This window comes from Drosophila montana, unplaced genomic scaffold (assembly GCF_035044405.1).
Source record: "Drosophila montana isolate Dmon_TW-CO22-7 unplaced genomic scaffold, ASM3504440v1 contig_1407_1, whole genome shotgun sequence".
Classification (NCBI taxonomy): domain Eukaryota; kingdom Metazoa; phylum Arthropoda; class Insecta; order Diptera; family Drosophilidae; genus Drosophila; species Drosophila montana.
In genome coordinates this window covers 124,653-142,096 of record NW_026996359.1, presented here as the reverse complement: position 1 = coordinate 142,096, position 17,444 = coordinate 124,653, and the positions used below count along the sequence as shown (strand labels likewise).

The window sequence follows — 17,444 nt, the reverse complement described above, 5'->3', positions numbered from 1 at the left end:
CGTGCCACAAATCAAATATATTAAGACATTTTACCTGAAATGCTTTTCTCTTTTTATTGCTTGTAAATCGTTTATATTGTTGTTCTCTTCTCTCAAAATGAAACAAAAATCTGTATTGTTTTCCAAATTATAATTAAACAAAAATATGTATAATATGTATTTGTTTGCATACCATGGCTTTCAAAAATGCAGACAAACTGTTTGTTTTATTCTAACTAGCAAAACTAGTTAAATGACGATCAGACTTCGATATATGTTCAAACAACACAACACATAATAAAATCTATCAAATTTTTTAGTACACACAAGCTTCTAGCACACACAAATATATACCTGAGTAACTACACACACACACACACACACACACACACACAACAGTCTGCATTTGTTGAAGAGCCACGGATCCTTATAACAAATTATAAATACACGCGGTTTTGCACAAAGTAATGCACAGTTATAATAGAAGAAGAAAAAAATTGGGTTTTCTTAAATAAATCATATACATAGGATTTTCAGCAAAAAACGCTTTTGAAGTCTACAATTTTCATTTTGTTAAAGCCAAAGCAAACTTTTCTGCGGTTGTTTTCTTTTCTTTTTGCTCTTATCAATTCAGAATAAAGCTGAGATGTTTTGTTTTTGACTGTATATATAAATATTTAACATAAGTTTTGTTTACGTCCTTTGAAGCAAGCTCAAACTGAACGTTCGAGCTTGTTCCACACTTTAAAGTCTCTAGAAACTAACGACTGTTATTTATTATTGTTACAAATTAAATTTAATAAAAAAAAAAGGGGGTTTAAAAAAAAATTAGATATAGATATATATATGTATATATAAATATATATCAGCACTATGCAACGTCAATGTGTGGGCTTTAGCAGGTGTGATGTGGCATGTGGCATGCGGCATGCGGCATCTGCTGCTGCTGTTGCGAGCCTAACGTCGCCGCTGACGTTTGCGTCGCTTGAGGAACACATACGATGAATTCATCTCCTGATGTCGCGCCTCGGCGGCCGTTGTGGGCAGCTTTTTGCTGCCCAACGTCGCGACGGGCGCTGCCTGCGCCTTGGTTCGGGCATCCGCTGTCGGCGCATGCACCGCATCCAGCCAGGGCAGCGAGAAGTGTTCGCTTTCCGGTTTCAGGTTAATCATATCCTCACCAAACGCCTGGACAGGCACTTCGGTAACGAACTGTATGCCCTCAATATCCTCGGGCAGCGGATAGAAGGTGGACGTTGGCAGTGGATCGAGCGGTATTAACACCTCATCCTGATTGTGACGCAAACGCAACGCCTCGCTGCGCATCTGTTCCCGTAAGTAGCGTGCATCGCGCTTCTTGCGCTCAATCTCATCCCGCACATACTTCTCGTGGCGACGCACAAAGTCCGCATCGCTGAGCGACTCTATGCCCTTGGGATTCGCAGAGCGTGGTATATGCACCACCTTCCATTTGGGTATCTCCAGACTGGGATTGTCGGCGAGCAGCTCATCGGCCTCCTCCAGAAAGAATTCATTGTCACAATGAAACTCTTGATCCTCCCAGGACCGTGTCGTATATGGCTGCAGCGATGTGCGGAACTTCGAGTTGTTTCTGATGCTGCTCGAGCGCTTGTAGATGTCGCTAGTTTCGCTAGTTTCGCTAGTGTTGGTGTTGTTGGTGTTGCTGCTGCTGTTGTTGTTGCTGCTGCTGCTATTGCTGCTGCTGCCGACGCTGCTAATGGACTGCGGCGTCAGCGGCGTTTGTATGATTGTTACTGATGTTACGGATGTAACTTTTGTTAATGTTGTACTGTTGTTGTTGCTGTTGCTGCTGTTATTGTTGTTGTTGTTGTTGTTGTTCACCAGCTTCAACTTGGGCGACGCAACATTTGTTGGTGAGGGCGCGGGTGTTATTGTGGCGCTCGTCTGCGCTATGGGTGGATATATTAGGCTGGTATTGCCGCTCGTCTGCATTGGTGACTTCTTGAGCCGCACCAGCGGCAATTGTTGCTGTTGGTTTTGCAGTCGTTGTTGCTGCTTTTGCAGATGTTCGTGTAGTTTGCGCATCGTCTCCTCTTCAATGTTGGGTTCCACTGCTTGCGCCGCTCTTTGTTTTTTCTCCTGCTTTTCACGTTTTTTACGCTCCCTTTCCAGTTGCTTCTTCTGTTTCCGTTCCCGTGCCTGTTCTAGCTGCTGTTTTGGCTTCTTGACGCGTGCACGCTCGACGTTTTGTTTACGCTCGGCATGTTTTTTACGCTCCTTTTTATTTGCGCGCTTTTTCAGCAGCTCCTTTTTCTGTTCACGCTTCTTCGGTCGTTTTCGCTCCACCTGCTGATCACGCTCCACCTGCTGATCCTGCTCCAGCTTCTTTTTACGCTTCTTTAGCTGTTTCCGCTTCCGCTTCTGTTGCCTTTCCAGCTTCTGTTCCCGTCCCAGCTGCTCTTCGCGTTCCAGCTGTTGCTTGTGCTCTAGCTGCTGTTCCCGCTCCAGCTGCTCCTCGCGCTCCTTTTGCTGCTCGCTTTCCAGCTGCTGTTCACGCTCCCGCTCCCGCTGCTGTTCCAGTTCATGCTCCAGCTGCTCTTCCCGCTCACGCTCCCGCTGCTCTTCCAGCTCACGTTCTTGCTGCTCTTCCAGCTCACGCTCTTGCTGCTCTTCCAGCTCACGCTCTTGCTGCTCTTCCAGCTCACGCTCTTGCTGCTCTTCCAGCTCACGCTCTTGCTGCTCTTCCAGCTCACGCTCTTTCTGCTCTTCCAGATCACGCTCTTGCTGCTCTTCCAGCTCACGCTCTTTCTGCTCTTCCAGCTTACGATCTCGCTCCCTCTGCTCTTCCAGCTCACGTTCTCGCTCCCTCTGCTCTTCAAGTTCACGCTCTCGCTCTCTTTGCTCTTCCACCTCACGCTCTCGCTCCCTTTGCTGTTTCTGCTCACGCTCCCGCTCCCGCTCCCTCTGCTGTTCCTGCTCCCTCTCTTGTTGCCTTTCCAGCTCCCGTTGCTGCAGCGTTGGCTTGGCCAATATCGCTTTATCATTTGCTGTTGCTGCATTCTGTGTCCCCGTTGGCGGCTGCTTCGCTGATTTAGCTGAATTTCGCTCCTTCTTTGTGGCTTCCATTTGCGACTTGGTTGCCTGATGATTGGCTACAGCTTTAGACGGCGTCGCTGGCAACCTTAATTTGCGTGGCTTTGTTGCTATTTCGTCCACATTTGATTTTATGGACGCCCCTTGCATGTTTGGTTCCCTTAGTGCATTTTGCAGCTTTGTGTGGATCGGTTCATCACATTTTTGCACTTGGAATAACGAATTATCAATATCGTCATCTGTGAATTGTGATTGTTGTTGAGGGGGAGGCGTTGCAATGTGGTTTTGCTGCTGATCTTCCAGCTCCATCTGGCTGTCCAACTCTGCGTGCCACTGAAAAAGAAGAGGGAATAGCGTTTTAGGAATGGAAATTCTTTTGTGGCTATAGCAAAAGCTTACCAGTCGCTGTTCCTCCGCATCCGCTTCGTGCTGCCAGAGATTGTCCGCATCGCAATTGTTAACAATTTCCTGCTCCATCTCGACCTCCTCTTCGTACATGTGGCCATTGTTAATGTTATCATTATCTTCGGCAGTCTCTTCGGCGCCCAGCTCCTCCTCGGCGCCAATAATTGTTTCAGTCACTATTTCCATTTCATGCGTATCAAGCGCATCGTGATAGATATGCTCCTCCTCCTCGTCCACTTCCACCTCCAGCTCTTCCTCCTCTACATCTCCAAGGTCCATGTGTGTGTGTAACTCATCATCGTCTAGCTGCAATTGCAATTGCTCCTGCTGCTGTTTCTCTCTTTCCTCTTCCTGCTGCTGTACCTCCTCCTCCTCCTGTTGTTGCTCCTGCTCCTCCTCTTGATGCACACGGTGCAAGAAAAAGGTTCTCACCTTTTTGCCGCCATTGAACTCGCCGCGCACCTTACTATTCTCAAAAGCAGGTGTCGTAGGCGGCAAATCCGTTACGGACGTAACCAACACGTTTTGTGTTTGCTTCAAATGTGTCCCATGTTTATAGCCATGAAGCACCGTCTCCTTTGGGACAAAGTCCGGTGTCTGGGTTTGTTTATCCGCAACACATTGAGATTTCAGCTTGGGCTGTCCATCAGTATCGTAAGCCGACCGCTTCATGTGTCTACGGAATTCCTTGCGCAGATCCTCAATAGTTAGGGTAAGTTTGGCTATCTGCTGCATCTGCTCCTGGTTCTGGGCGAGCAACGTTTTGATGCGTGCATTTTTATCCTCCAACTCTTTGTCTTTGTCCAATATACTTTCGGTCTGATCCTGCATAACATTCAGATGGAGCACAATCATGCGCTTCAAATTGTTGTTCTCCACTATTAATGTGACCACATCCGAACCGTTACTGGCGTTTCCACAGTCCGGCATCGGTGCCGGCTCCAACCAGCCGCCACCGCACCCGCCACCACCTCTGATATTTGTAAGCTGCTGCTGCTGCGGCGGTGGCGGGGGCTTGTAATAGTTATTGCCATTATTGTTGTAGCTGTTGTAGTTATGATTGGGGCGTGTGTAGTTATTGTAGGGCTGCTGATAGGCGGATCTTGGTGCATGTTGGCCGTAGTTTTGTTGATCCACATAACCACCTCTCTGTTGGTTCATTGGCCGTTTAAAGCGCTTATCCATTTCGCAGTCACACACGAGACACACGCTCTTTTATTATTATTGTTTACAGAATGTTGTTCATAGTGTTTGGTCGTGTTTTGTTTTCGGCTTGCGCCTATCCACCACGGCACGCCAACTTTTTGACAGCCGCAGCTGATGGACTAACACAGTAAAATGCGTAAAACGGTTTTATTCACCACACTCTTAATTTTTCTGCTATCGCTTTTTCCCAGAAAAATGCGTTTTCGCAACAATTTAGCGTATTAATTACATTGACGTTATGAACTATGGCAGTAACATTTAGTTTATTTGCTACGTTAAAACTTTATAAATACTTCTTTTACGTGCTTTTACTGTTTTTAAATTTTATGCGGATAATGTAAACTGGCCCGAAAAAAGCATTTTAGAAGTATGGCGTTGTTGGTGTTGCCAGGCTACACAATGGCAGGGTTGCTAAATATCGCCACGCTGCCAACTGCTAATATTCACCACTTGCTATTGTTTGCCAATTTCGGTCCACTGTTCAAAACGTTAAACAAATATTCCCATTTATAATTCCTAACAACAAATAATTGGAATTAGACAGCAGCCAAGCACAAAAATTATATAACAAAGAGGCGTATTCCACAGCGCGAGTTGGCATTACGTGTGCACATTCGCTGTGAATGGCAGCAGATAGAAGCAGAAAAATGGCGGCAATACAGCTTGTAATTCTGGACTCTACAGTGGTGGCTTTGTGGACTTCAATATTCCGCGATGACATCCATATTTGGTGAGGATGGGGTTGATGACCTGTTCAATGATAATATTGGCATCGACAACGATCAATTACCGAGTGATGGCGAGGTTGATGCTGGCGAAAAACTGTTCGGTGACGATGAGGATGCTGCAGATGGGGCTGGCGAAGGTGAACAGGACGGCGTCAAGGTAGAGCCCAAAAAGCGTACGGTGCGAAATCCACGGCCACGACTCACTGTGGACACACTGCGCGGACCACGAGGTTTGCACACGATCGAACACTATTTCAAGGACATTAAATACAAGGGCAAGGGGCATGAAAAGGCCGACTTGGACGAGATTTTGCGCCGCTTGCAGCACTGGGGCCATCGTATGTATCCAAACTACACGTTTGACGATGTCCTTAACAACATCGAACGTTTGGGAAAGAAGAAACCACTGCAGGTACACATGACACGCTATCGCCTGAATCAGTTGGAGGAGTTATTGGAGCATGACGGCGAGCTGCAGGACAATGCCGATGATGACGACAATGATGGCGCCGCCGAGCCGTTTGATGAATTTGATGCCCTATTGGGCGAACAAATTGCTATGTCAAAACTGGCGCCGCGAACACCGGCAATCCAGCGTCGCAGCTTGTCCACGACAAGCAGTACACTAGTGACGCCTTCATTTTCACGCAATGCTATTGTATCCACACCATATTCCGTGACGGTGCCCGCGATAGCTGACGACGACAGCATCAGCGATTATGGAAAACCCTTGCCGCCATCGCAACCAGCAACGCCGGCAGCAAAAAGTGGTCAATTGTCCGCCGAGCAAATGGCGCGCATTGCAGATAATCGCCGCCTGGCACAGGAGCGACTACGCGCCAAGCAAATGGAGGCCAGTGCAGCTGCAGAAGTTACATAGTGAAACAAAGATATTCTTTAAAAAGAAGACTTATTTATTGTAGATTAAGAAATAAATTAAGATTCGTTTAGAAGGTTGTTAGAGTCGTTGTCTATATATATCTGTATACATGATGTGAACACGATCAGTGCGAGTCGGGCTTAAGAGAAATACTATTAATTCCATTAACTACAAACTAAAATTGCCTGCTGGATGCATAGCTATATCAAGGTACAAGCGTGTTTTGTGTAAGCTGTTCAGGATTTATGTGGTAAAGCGCAGGGCGACGCGTGGCAACATCTCGAGCAGCCCCTTGGCGCCCCTGAGTAGTACAGCGACAATGTTCAATGTAAGTAGATCTGTATTTGGCAGGGCTTGCCCATCCATATCTCTCGGTTCGGTGCTCCGATCAATTGCCTCGCTTATCACATGCAAGAGGCGTTGATAAAGAAACGATTGGCGGTAAATAGGCTTGGAGAGGCTGAGATGATCATCTTTGAGCAAAAAGAAATCACCGAAATCGATGCGGGATGATTCCTCAGTAACGATGCGCAACGGAAACTTGAATGTGGTCAGCATGGTGGGTGATCCTTCGGCCAGACTGAGCACATTCACGTGACGCAGGCAGGTGCGCAGGCAGCCCATGAAACGGCGATGCATCTCTAGCAATTTCGGTGAATTCTCTTCCATTTCCTTTACCTCAATCGATGGCGAGAGTATCATTTGCATATGCTGTTTCCATTTGGCTATCGGCGAGCCGCGATGCGGTGTGCCCAGAAACACAATACCCTGCGTATTCTTGGCAATCTGTTGCACCCTCTGCTCCACAGAATCCACAGATTTTAGCAGTATAAGCTTGGTAAGCAGACCACCCATGGAATGCCCAATCCATACCACTGGCCGGCCATTGCCAACGCCGGCGGTGGCAATGCGTTCCAACAATGAGCTGGCACGCACATCTATATGACCCTGGCCCTTTTCACATGGGCAATACTTGGTGAAATTGGCCGACCACTCGGTCACCGCGGATGTATAGTCAATGCCAATGATTCTGTAATAAATATTATAAAATTAATCAATTGGACAGGTGCTTTGATTAATGTGCTTACCGAGAATCAGGATAGTCATCGGGCAGCCACTCCATGGGCCAGCAGTTTGTGTACTCTTCGCTTGCATCCTGATTGCTCCACTCATTGCCGGAGACACTGAAATTGCCTTGACAATCGGCATTGCCCTCCAGCGGGATATCTGGATGCACTACCTCCCAATCCGAATCGAGCTCAGCCTCGCTGTATAGGGTTTCTACAAACTCTTTGGTGGCCGCATCGCTTATGTTCAGACGTTTTTCCTCCACCTTTTTGCTGGTCTTCAGCAGCGAATCTGCAAGTATACGAACGTTAATTGATAATACGAGAAAGCAAAAATTTCTTTTGGTAATACCTTTCATGGCATTGGTTTTATTGGCGTTTGTCTTGGCCGCATCACTGGTGTTGGCTGGTATCTGGGCGGGAATCAACGGTCTGCCCTGCTGCCTTTTATGTTGTTGTCTACTGCCATTGCGCTTCGGTTCGCCCACGAGAAAGACATCATCCGTTTCGCTCGTATAGAACGCATTCTTGCCATACAGACCCAGTTCAGTGGGCTTACGATCCCGCTGCCGCCAGGTAATAAAGACGCCACCCAACAGTCCATGTATGAAAACAATGTCTGCCTTGGGCTTGCGGCGAGTGCGTACACGCGGATGCAGGGGATATACGTTTGGCGGATAGGTGAACTGATTGGGATCATCATGATCCAGATTGGCCATTGTCTTGGCTGAGATAACCTGGAGACGCAAGTCGGGGCATTGCTGCCAATCGGCCAGCGCACCAACCCAGCCAGAGACGAAGAAATGCTCGACTGCATCCGGCACCAACGATAGGTTGGCAAGCACTTTGCATAGCGTTGACAGCGTCTCGTTGTCCTCGGCGAAAATCTTACGCAACTCCATTAAATGCATCAGTCCGCCATCGTGTATGATTTTGGCCGCAATCTTCGGATCCTTGGTGATGTGATGCAGAAACGAAATGACTTCTTTGAGTAAGTCTGTGTCCTGCACAGCCAGCGCTACGTTTTGCTCCTGCGTGAAGAATTCGTTGAGTTCCTCCTGAAAGCGGGATCAAACTAATTAGCTTGGGTTATGTTCAACTGCTTACTTTCGGACTTACGATATTATGCTGATCTGGAAAATATTTGCTAAAGAAGTGATCCACACAGGATAAGGGACGCAGCCGGGCAAGCATTACGTGCAGCTCGCTGAGCAGCATTTTGGGATTCCTAATGCAGCCGCGGCGTGGCACCGGCATAAACCAACGCATATCGGCGCCGCAGCGGGCCAAGGAGACGGAGGTGCGTGCATCACAGATCTGTGCCAAGTGCCGAAAGTCCCAGTCCTTCAAATGATCCATACATATCAGCTGTTGTACTGCCTTTAGACGTTCCGCCTGGCTGCCGTTTTGTGCAATATTCAGCAGACGCCAGGCAACCGAATGCTTCGCTGCCTTCCACCATTTGCCAATGGGATTTATGATGACACTTATCCACTTCTTCTCGTCCTCCTGCTTCTGCTGCAGCTTGCGCATGGATTCCCGATAAATGTGATATTTAATGTAAATGTATTCCGTGCGACGTTTGTCCGGCTCCTGTTGTTTTTTGTCCACATACTGAGAGAAATATTTACGGATTCGCGGTGACTCGTAGAGTATGATGCCGGCGCTGAAAATAGGATAGAAATTGTAAATTAATACACACGTGCTGTTGTTCTTTTACAATTTGTTGTTGTTGTTGATGTTTTTAATTGACCCAAATATCAACAAGCTGGGAGCTGCTGCCAACAATTTGTTGTTGCCATAAACTTGCGATAAACAACAACAACTTTTATTATTTGTATAAAAGTGGGCGTGTCACAAATACCTACTCAAGCAGCGCCACACGCGCCAACCAAAATTCCCAGAACCAACAACAATAACAAAGATAACAGTGCTGCCAAGTTTTTAGCAGAAAGCTAGTTTTATAGTGAAAAATAGCTAAATAGCTTAATTTTATATGTAGTACGAAAAAGGTTTATAAAAATTTGATGTTTGGATATTTTTTAATTTATAATAAGTATTTCCAAAATAAGTATATCAAGCTCTTAATTTACCTAACTATAGTCATAATTAATTAATTACAAACATTTTTGTGAAAATCTAAACTAAAGCAATGTTTATAAGTTGCATGGTAAAGTATTTAATTTTAAATTTTGCATGACATTTTTGGTAAATAGAGCCGACAAAATTATTAATCCAAAATTCGGCCAATACATATTCCCGTGGTTTTTAGTTCTTCCGCTGCTAACGCATTTTCAAAATAAGTCGAAATTTGACTGGAAATAATCGGAAGTGGCAGCACTGTCCAATAACTACAAATGTCGCGGGGGGTCCGTTATTTTGCGAAAACTACTGCGCACTATTTTGATGGCCAGTTTGTTTTGTTTTTGTGTGTGCTTGCGTGTGTGCATAAGTGTTGGTGATCAGGGGAGGGCCTTGAACAGCTGTTACGCACAAGAAGCAGTAGGGTAAGCGAAAAGCAAACAAGCAACAACAACTAACTCTATCTTGCTATCTCATTTTGACAAAATCGTACGTTTGTTTTGATCGTGTTGTGTTAATATCAACAACAACAACAACACTTGGCAGTTGTTCAGCGACTGCAGAATGAATAATTTCTTTTATTTGTTTTTTACAATTTGTGTAAACAAATGACGTCACAGGTGCAATCGCCCGATATCTGGCTAGAATGCGGAAAACGCACTAAAGACATTTTAGTTCTAATGTCAGGCAACTAACTGTTCAGGGCCAAGTGGCGCCACATCGTGTATGCTAAGAATTTAAGTGACAAGCCCCCTTTAGATGGAATGGTTGTATGTATATTAACTGTAATTGCTGTTGCGAGCCAGAGCAGCTGTTGCAGCTGCTTAACTGATTTTACTTACGTGGTCAAAATGCCAAAACCTCCAAGCAGCTTTGGAAAACGGCGTATTGTTGCTTTAATATCCTCTAATGACATTGCCTGCTGTAGTTCTGTTGTGTGTTGTGTAGCCTGGCGAACTCACTAGTAAAATTTGTCAAGTAGTTGCCAAAAGTTTACTTTGTTTTTTTTTTTGTTTTTACACAATCACACTTTAAATTTAGACTATTCTCGTGCGTCGAACTTATCACTTTGACACTTTGCTTTTAACTATTCAGAATTTATTTGTATTTCTAAAACTTGTATTAATTAAAACGGTTTGTAAAGTCAGTAATAATTAATGAACGACCGACCCCTTTGGGGTCTAAAAGTTTGTTTTTTCGAACTTTTGTGCTGTGATTCAAGTTGTTGAATGACTGATTTGTTTTGTTTCGTCTCTTTTATCTCTTTTTCGTAGTCGAGTGGGTTGCCACACTGTCTTACAAAAATCAAAGTGTTGCCACATCATTTGCTGCGAATATGTTAAATCGGATAATTAAAATGTTATAATTCATGTTTAATTGTATAACGTAAATAATAAAAACCATTATTAAAGAAAAATTAAACTAAACTTTTCCACTTGTTTCTTATCCTCTTAACCAACAACAATGTTATGCTATTTAAGCGTTGAGAAAAAAATGTTTTAAACCCGCTCACTGTTAATAACAGTGCGGCAAAGGTGATTTGTACTCTCACGGCTATGCTGCTGTTATCATTTAGTAGATGGCTTGTGCGCTGCGAGTGTGCACGCACTGGTCTCGCGATTTGTGTAATCAGGAATTGTATCAAATTAATGTACTATAATGAAAATACATTTTCGTGAACAATATGGCACCAAAGGCGAGGAAATACTTTATGTGACGCCGGCAGGTGAGTATTAAGAATACACAAAGCAACATAACAATTATGCAAGCATCCAATTTGTAGATCAAAGTAATATTGTGCGTGTGCCTCTACGTGGCGACAGGCTGGTCATACAGGAGAAGTTCCTGCTGTTCCGTGTGTTGCAGAATATCTTTCTGCCCAAAGGATATCCGGACTCTGTATCCGATGATTATGCGGCGTACCAAATATGGGACACGGTGCAAGCATTCTGCAGCACCATTTGCGGCACACTCTGCACACATGCCATACTCAAGGGTATTGGAGTGGGCAGCGAGAATGTGAATGCCTATTCGGCGACAGTTACGTGGATATTGAAGGAGGGCTGCGGGCATTTGGGACGCATCATATTCGCCTGGTGGCAAGGCAGTCAGCTGGACGTTGATTCAAAGAAGTGGCGACTACGCGCCGATTTTCTCAACGATCTGGCGATGGGCATTGAGATCTATGTGCTTCCCAAGTATCCACATCTTAGCACGCAAATTCTTTGCGGCTCCACCATGCTGAAAGCGATAGTGGGCGTGGCTGGCGGCGCCACACGCGCAGCGTTAACACAACATCATGCTGTGCGTGGCAATTTGGCGGATGTCGCTTCCAAGGATAGCTCACAGGAGACGTGCGTCAATTTGATCGCTTCCTTTGTGGGCCTCTATCTACTCACGATGATCAAGAGCCAGGCTATGCTATATACCGTGTTTTACATTGTGGTCACGCTGCATCTCTATGCGAATCTAAAGGCTGTGCGTGCTGTTTGCCTGCGCACGTTCAACGAGTCGCGATATTTAATAGCCCTAGAGGAGTTCTTTAGGTCGTCGCACATGCTGACACCGCAGCAGGTGAGCTGCAACTCAATTCAGTTTATCTCTAGTCAGTTTAAGGATAGCGCTAATAACTGTCCCTCTTTCAGGTAAACAAATTGGAACGCGTCACGGTCGGTCAGATGGTATCAGTATCGCTCAACATACGCCTCGGCTTGAGCGTAAAGCATCTCATTGATGAGTATAAAAGCAGTAATGTCATTGAGAATATTGTCTCCTCGTTCGATCCACATGAACGCTTCATTATAGCGGAGAGCAAGAAATATCTAGGTGTATATTTGCATTTTGATACACGACCCCAGGATGTGCTGAAGGCATATTTTTTCGCTGTCTCCTATCTGCAGGATAGAAATCAAATTAAGGAACAGTATTGGGACATACAAGGCAAATGGCAGGAGTTTCTAAATTTAGCGCAACAAGAGGGTAACTCATAGTCAATTTATAATTATATATAAGATAATTATATATTTAAACTATCCACGCAGGATGGCTAATCAATCAACACTTGCTGCTGGTTGATGAGTATCGCTTGGACTGGAAGGCTTAGGGGACCGACTAATGCCCACCAACTGGACCAAAGATGATACAGCGCTCAGATGCTTGCTATGAACGATATTATTTGAGTTTTATTTAGCCTAGTACGTTTTAACAACATACACACATTCTCACATATCTCACATGGTAATACAATAACCATAAGGCAATCGTTGATATTAGCAAATTATTGCGATGATACATATTTACACATTATAGATTTAGTCACATAACGCATCATTCGCATCAATCTTAAAATATTTTGAAAAACATTCAATTCGAATATAACGTAACATCTTCCAACTATGTAACTCTGCCTTAGCACAAAGTAACGTTTGAACCGATATTTAATAAGATATTCAAGAAGCCCATCCTAGACTATCTTTAAAGCATTTTCAATTCAAAGGATGTGCTTATTTAGGACTCAAAAATCTAAAAAAAAAAAATAATCTATTTTGTAATAACTTACCACTTGTATATTTCGAGGAGGTACTTTTTACCAAGAGAAAAACTTCGCAACGAACGAGCCGCTTCAATTGTAACCCATAAAATTGTACAAAGTTTTTAATCGTAATTTAATTGGACTGCACTGTAGAGTGCAATTTTATATAAAACGTGTAATATTATTTATAAGCTTTGAGTATAATTTTAATAATTAATATGGCAAATTGCAAGTCCATTAGCTTAGCACTTAAAACTAGCTTGAGAAATGCTTTTTATATTATGCGAAATAGTAGTAAAAACACAATTGATTTTAATAGGAGAATAAATAAAATTCTTCGACATTTTATGCTAAATATATTTATAAACTCTGTTTTGTGGAATATGTTAATATGTTAGTAGCAGAAATGGAGAGCTGTCCATTAGTAAACATAAATATATATATATATATATATATATATATACATATATACTTTTTTTATTTATACGTATCTATGGTATCGGTATCTATTGTTTATATATGTTTTTATGCTACTATTGTTTAGTTAGCATTTTTAAAAAATTATAAAACTTTGTTTTCATTTTTTTTGGATTTGTAACCTACATATATTAAAATTTCTGCGCCTAATAAGATAACGCAGGAAATTTTGTGTTGTTTAAAAATGTTGAATAATATAATAATTTAATTGTCACCATAGAAAACACGCCACACACATAACTACGGTTGCCCTGCTAAAATGGCTGAAAGTAGTTCAAATGTAGTGTGAACATAGCAATTGTAAGCTAATAAGTATCGATGCTGTCTACTGATAACATTTGAAACATCAAATGTATTCTTGAATTTGTAGCCTACATATATTGAATCTTCTGCGACTAACAAGAACACGCACGATTTTTGAATTGTTTAACAATTTGAATAACATAATATAATAATATAACTGCTGTTGCCCTGATAAATTGGTTGAAAGTAGTTCACATGTAGTGTGAACGTAGCATATTCACGCTAATAAGTATCGATGCTGTATATCGATAACACGAGCGATTATTTCTTATTTTAAACCAAGCACGTGCGCCTGACAAACGTGTTTTTGTTTAAAAAACAATTTAGAAGCGATTTATAAAGTATGGAAGATGCTCACCCAGAGGATGTGCCAGCCAACAGCTTGGTCACAGATGTGGAGGCAGCAGCGCACCTAACTACGGCAGACGAGGCCACTAATGCAGAGATCGTCGTGACCGAAATGGTGCACACAAAAGCAGCAGCTGTTGAGGCGGAAACAAATAAAAGTGATTCAACAACCGTTGTTGATGAATTAACCACAAATACGAAGACCACATCTCAAATAGATGCACACAAAGAAAACGCAGCCGAGACCTTGATAAGCAGCCAGGTGGAAGCACTTGCTAGGCCCCAAACAGGTAGGCTTAGTCGAACCTAAAAACTTTTATTTTACCTATATAGCTTTTATATATTTTGTCCAGTAGAAAGTCTAAGTGCTGTGCCTGCTGAGTCAGTAGAACCAAAACTGCCTATAAATATCACAAACCCAGTTGACGCAGAGCTGAGCTGCGAGGGAATAGGTGCTAATCCTCAAGTGGAACCCACAACGGCCGCGACTGCAGTGATTGATGCAGAGATGAGCAATGAGCCAATAGTTGCTAATCCTCAAAAGGAACTTTCAACCGTCTCGACTGCAGTGCTTGAGGCAGAGCTGTGCGTTAACGAAATCGTTGCTAATCCTCAAGTGGAACTCACAACACCCTCGACTGCAATTCCTGATCCTCAATCGGCAGTGACAGCCCTTGCCACTGAAGTGATTGACACAATGATGAGCACTGGGGATGGTAATCCTCAAGTGGATCTCACAGTAGTTGGTGATCCTCAAGTGGAACTCACAAACGCTGTAACTGCAATGGAATACGAAACGTTGCCGGAGGCACCAGCAAACACGGCAGCAGCGAAACCATTAAACGGGCTCAGCTTGCTGGCTGGCTACGGCTCTGATGCGGATTCAGATGTGGAGGATGTAACCCAAATAGAAGATAGCGACAACGATGATATAGTTGAGGTGCCCGTCAACAGTTCCAGCATACGTCGTCGAGTTGTTCCCGCGAGCTCGGATAGCGACAGCAGCAGCAGCAGCAGCGACTCGGACTCAAACTCTGAGGCCGAATATCTCACGGTGCTGCGCAAGAAAATAGAGAAGCGCATCAATACCGTGGATTGTGATGATGATGATGACGATGAGGATGTGGAGGATGATGCACGACCGCGTCGTCGTCAGCCGCCAAAAGTGCGCGGCGAGATGCTTTTGGATGAGCTGCCGCCCATACATCAGCTTGAGATAACCGTGCCGGAGGATGAGTGCATTGAGCTGGGCAAGGTGCATTCGATAGTGGATCAACTGGTGCTGGTTAGTGTGTTGCCCAATTCGATGCTCTTCGATTTGGACACTGTGCTGTTTCTGGAAAAGGGACGCAAAGTGCTGGGTCAGGTGTTCGATGTGCTCGGCCAGGTGGCCGATCCGCTCTACTGTGTGCGCTTCAATACCAATCAGCAGATTAAGGAGCGCAACATTAACATTGGCGACATTGTCTACTGTGCGCCGCAGACGGAGCACACACAATTCGTTATACTGTCCAAGCTGATGCAGGTGCGCGGCTCGGATGCATCGTGGGAGCATGATGTAGAGCCGCCGGCGCGTTTCATTGATTACTCCGACGATGAGGCGGAGCGGGAGGCGCGCTGGGAGCAGCGCAAGAAGCGACAACGTGAGCGCACCAATTCCACGGACTCCGTGGAAACCACGGTGACCACAACGAACACCGAGGCAAGTGAGCAGCCGGTCGCGGCTCCTCGCCAACGTGGTCGACGCGCTCAACGCCAGTCGCAGAACTACTCAAATGGCAATCAGCCAATGGACCAGCACAGTCAGTCCCGTTCGCAATCGCGTGAGACGGAGTACAACTATCATCCCAGCTACAATCCGGGCAGCTGGCACTCCAATTATTATCACAATTATCATCCGCCGGCGGCCAATTTTAATATGATGCCCGGCATGGCGTTTCCCATGCCCACACATGGCTATGGCTACATGCAGCCGCCGCCTCCGCATCCCTATGCCATGCCGCCGCCCATGCCCATGGCCATGCCCCCGCACATGTACCCAGGCTACGGCCAGCCCCCGCAGCCCCCCAATTAGAACTTTATGCGCCTTTTTTACTTTTTACTTTATTCCAATAAAAAAAATTCGTAAACAATTTGTATTTTTTTTCTTTTTCTCGTTTGTATTTAAAAAGGTTTTCGTTAAAATGCTTGAAGATTTGTATAAAAAGGTACTTAATCTGTGTGGGATCTCAACAATATGTTTGTGTGTTTATGATGCGCCTTGTAAATATTTCTAGGTATATCTATGGCTGTCTATGCCCAATTGACAAACATTTCATATAAAAGGAAAATAGCTATATAGAACAAATTCTGTAATCTTATATAGTCGATTTTTAGCTAATGTTATAGATCCATGATTTGTGTGTAGCTATTTTTTCTGTTCTTAAAAATACATTTGTACAGTGATCGCTCGGTAAGTAGAACTTTTAGTATTGGAGAAATAATCCAAAAATTAAAAACTAGAAATTAGGAGTTATTTTCAACAATTTATACTGAAATAATTGAATTAAAAATATGTTTCCGATAGAAAATTCTGTAGTTTATTGCCATTTGCATTATTTTCTTTCAATTGTTTTCGGTTTTTTAACACTTTTTGACTTAAAAATCGGTCGAAAACAATAATATAAATATAGTATTCTTATAACTTGTGATTTTGATTTAAAAAATTCTATTAAATTTTTTAATATAATATTTTTGTAAGCCCCATAAAACTGGCCAATATAATTCAGGAAATTTGAAACAATATTTATCAAAAATCCTTTGAAATTGGCCTATAGAAAAACATCAAACATTAATTAATATTTTTTTTAAACATTTTTGTATATAGAATTTTAAAAAGCCGCCTTGAAATTGGACTACAGAAATTATTGCTATGTAGAACTTTTCCAAAAACATAAATATTTTTAAAGACATAATTGTTTTATAGAAATTAGTAAGTTTTTGTTTTTTTGATTGGCTTCATAAAATTAAAAATTACAATTTTGTTTGAGCCCGAAGTATTCCAATTTTCGAGCGACTACTGTGTTTTATTTATAGTCTAGTTATAGATTTTTTTAGGCTTATATCTAATCAAGTTTGGCAAGGGATCGAATTTAATGATTTTAAAATTCAATTATTTAAAATTTAAATTTTAGTTTTCATTTAGTTTGTGATAATATTTGCACTAGTTACGTGAATAATTAAAAGATGACTCGTAAAATCGAGCAGTTCGTTGGATTCGCGTTAGTTTGTCAACTGGGCAGGTTAAAAAGATATATATATATATATATATATTCTTTTAGATGTGAATATATAGTTGCCTTATGTACAGCTTGCTAATCGGG

The 17,444-nt window shown here is 43.3% G+C and overlaps 5 protein-coding genes across 6 annotated transcripts; 3 read left to right on the top strand and 2 right to left on the bottom strand.

Moving 5' to 3' along the window:
- Positions 1-628: 628 nt before the first annotated feature.
- msl-1 (male-specific lethal 1) lies at positions 629-5,128 on the bottom strand. Its single transcript, XM_064681258.1, has 2 exons — positions 3,454-5,128; positions 629-3,387 (listed from the first exon to the last, which is right to left on the bottom strand). Exons 1-2 carry the CDS (start codon positions 4,642-4,644, stop codon positions 937-939), a joined length of 3,642 nt encoding a protein of 1,213 aa, XP_064537328.1. The 5' UTR covers positions 4,645-5,128; the 3' UTR covers positions 629-936.
- Positions 5,129-5,215: 87 nt separating this feature from the next.
- On the top strand, positions 5,216-6,346 carry LOC135427739 (protein TIPIN homolog). Its single transcript, XM_064681340.1, has one exon. It carries the CDS (start codon positions 5,380-5,382, stop codon positions 6,271-6,273), a length of 894 nt encoding a protein of 297 aa, XP_064537410.1. The 5' UTR covers positions 5,216-5,379; the 3' UTR covers positions 6,274-6,346.
- LOC135427683 (protein SERAC1) lies at positions 6,287-10,632 on the bottom strand. Its single transcript, XM_064681273.1, has 5 exons — positions 10,265-10,632; positions 8,460-9,006; positions 7,693-8,398; positions 7,362-7,632; positions 6,287-7,303 (listed from the first exon to the last, which is right to left on the bottom strand). Exons 1-5 carry the CDS (start codon positions 10,336-10,338, stop codon positions 6,517-6,519), a joined length of 2,385 nt encoding a protein of 794 aa, XP_064537343.1. The 5' UTR covers positions 10,339-10,632; the 3' UTR covers positions 6,287-6,516.
- A 361-nt stretch (positions 10,633-10,993) lies between these two features.
- LOC135427720 (RUS family member 1) lies at positions 10,994-13,313 on the top strand. Its single transcript, XM_064681321.1, has 4 exons — positions 10,994-11,148; positions 11,206-11,996; positions 12,068-12,401; positions 12,464-13,313. The coding sequence occupies exons 1-4, from the start codon at positions 11,082-11,084 to the stop codon at positions 12,523-12,525; spliced, it is 1,254 nt and encodes a 417-aa protein (XP_064537391.1). The 5' UTR covers positions 10,994-11,081; the 3' UTR covers positions 12,526-13,313.
- A 705-nt stretch (positions 13,314-14,018) lies between these two features.
- LOC135427926 (H/ACA ribonucleoprotein complex non-core subunit NAF1) lies at positions 14,019-16,185 on the top strand. Of its 2 annotated transcripts, none has more exons than XM_064681692.1 (2): positions 14,019-14,372; positions 14,439-16,185. In XM_064681692.1, exons 1-2 carry the CDS (start codon positions 14,078-14,080, stop codon positions 16,154-16,156), a joined length of 2,013 nt encoding a protein of 670 aa, XP_064537762.1. In that variant the 5' UTR covers positions 14,019-14,077; the 3' UTR covers positions 16,157-16,185. The 2 variants fall into 2 exon arrangements, with proteins under 2 accessions (XP_064537762.1, XP_064537753.1); XM_064681683.1 differs by having other exon boundaries at positions 14,436-16,185.
- The last annotated feature ends 1,259 nt before the right edge of the window (positions 16,186-17,444 follow it).

Excerpts from the sequence above, each read along its gene's own strand:
- LOC135427926 (XM_064681683.1), top strand. The coding sequence starts at position 14,078 with ATGGAAGATGCTCACCCAGAGGATGTGCCAGCCAACAGCTTGGTCACA. Across the intron at positions 14,373-14,435 it reads ACTTGCTAGGCCCCAAACAG|TAGAAAGTCTAAGTGCTGTG; the intron begins GTAGGCTTAGTC and ends TATTTTGTCCAG.
- LOC135427683 (XM_064681273.1), bottom strand. The coding sequence starts at position 10,338 with ATGTCATTAGAGGATATTAAAGCAACAATACGCCGTTTTCCAAAGCTG. Across the intron at positions 9,007-10,264 it reads GGTTTTGGCATTTTGACCAC|CGCCGGCATCATACTCTACG; the intron begins GTAAGTAAAATC and ends TCCTATTTTCAG. Across the intron at positions 7,633-7,692 it reads TAAAACCAATGCCATGAAAG|ATTCGCTGCTGAAGACCAGC; the intron begins GTATTACCAAAA and ends GTATACTTGCAG.
- msl-1 (XM_064681258.1), bottom strand. The coding sequence starts at position 4,644 with ATGGATAAGCGCTTTAAACGGCCAATGAACCAACAGAGAGGTGGTTAT. Across the intron at positions 3,388-3,453 it reads ATGCGGAGGAACAGCGACTG|TGGCACGCAGAGTTGGACAG; the intron begins GTAAGCTTTTGC and ends CTTCTTTTTCAG.
- LOC135427720 (XM_064681321.1), top strand. The coding sequence starts at position 11,082 with ATGAAAATACATTTTCGTGAACAATATGGCACCAAAGGCGAGGAAATA. Across the intron at positions 11,149-11,205 it reads ACTTTATGTGACGCCGGCAG|ATCAAAGTAATATTGTGCGT; the intron begins GTGAGTATTAAG and ends TCCAATTTGTAG. Across the intron at positions 11,997-12,067 it reads ACATGCTGACACCGCAGCAG|GTAAACAAATTGGAACGCGT; the intron begins GTGAGCTGCAAC and ends TCCCTCTTTCAG.
- LOC135427739 (XM_064681340.1), top strand. The coding sequence starts at position 5,380 with ATGACATCCATATTTGGTGAGGATGGGGTTGATGACCTGTTCAATGAT.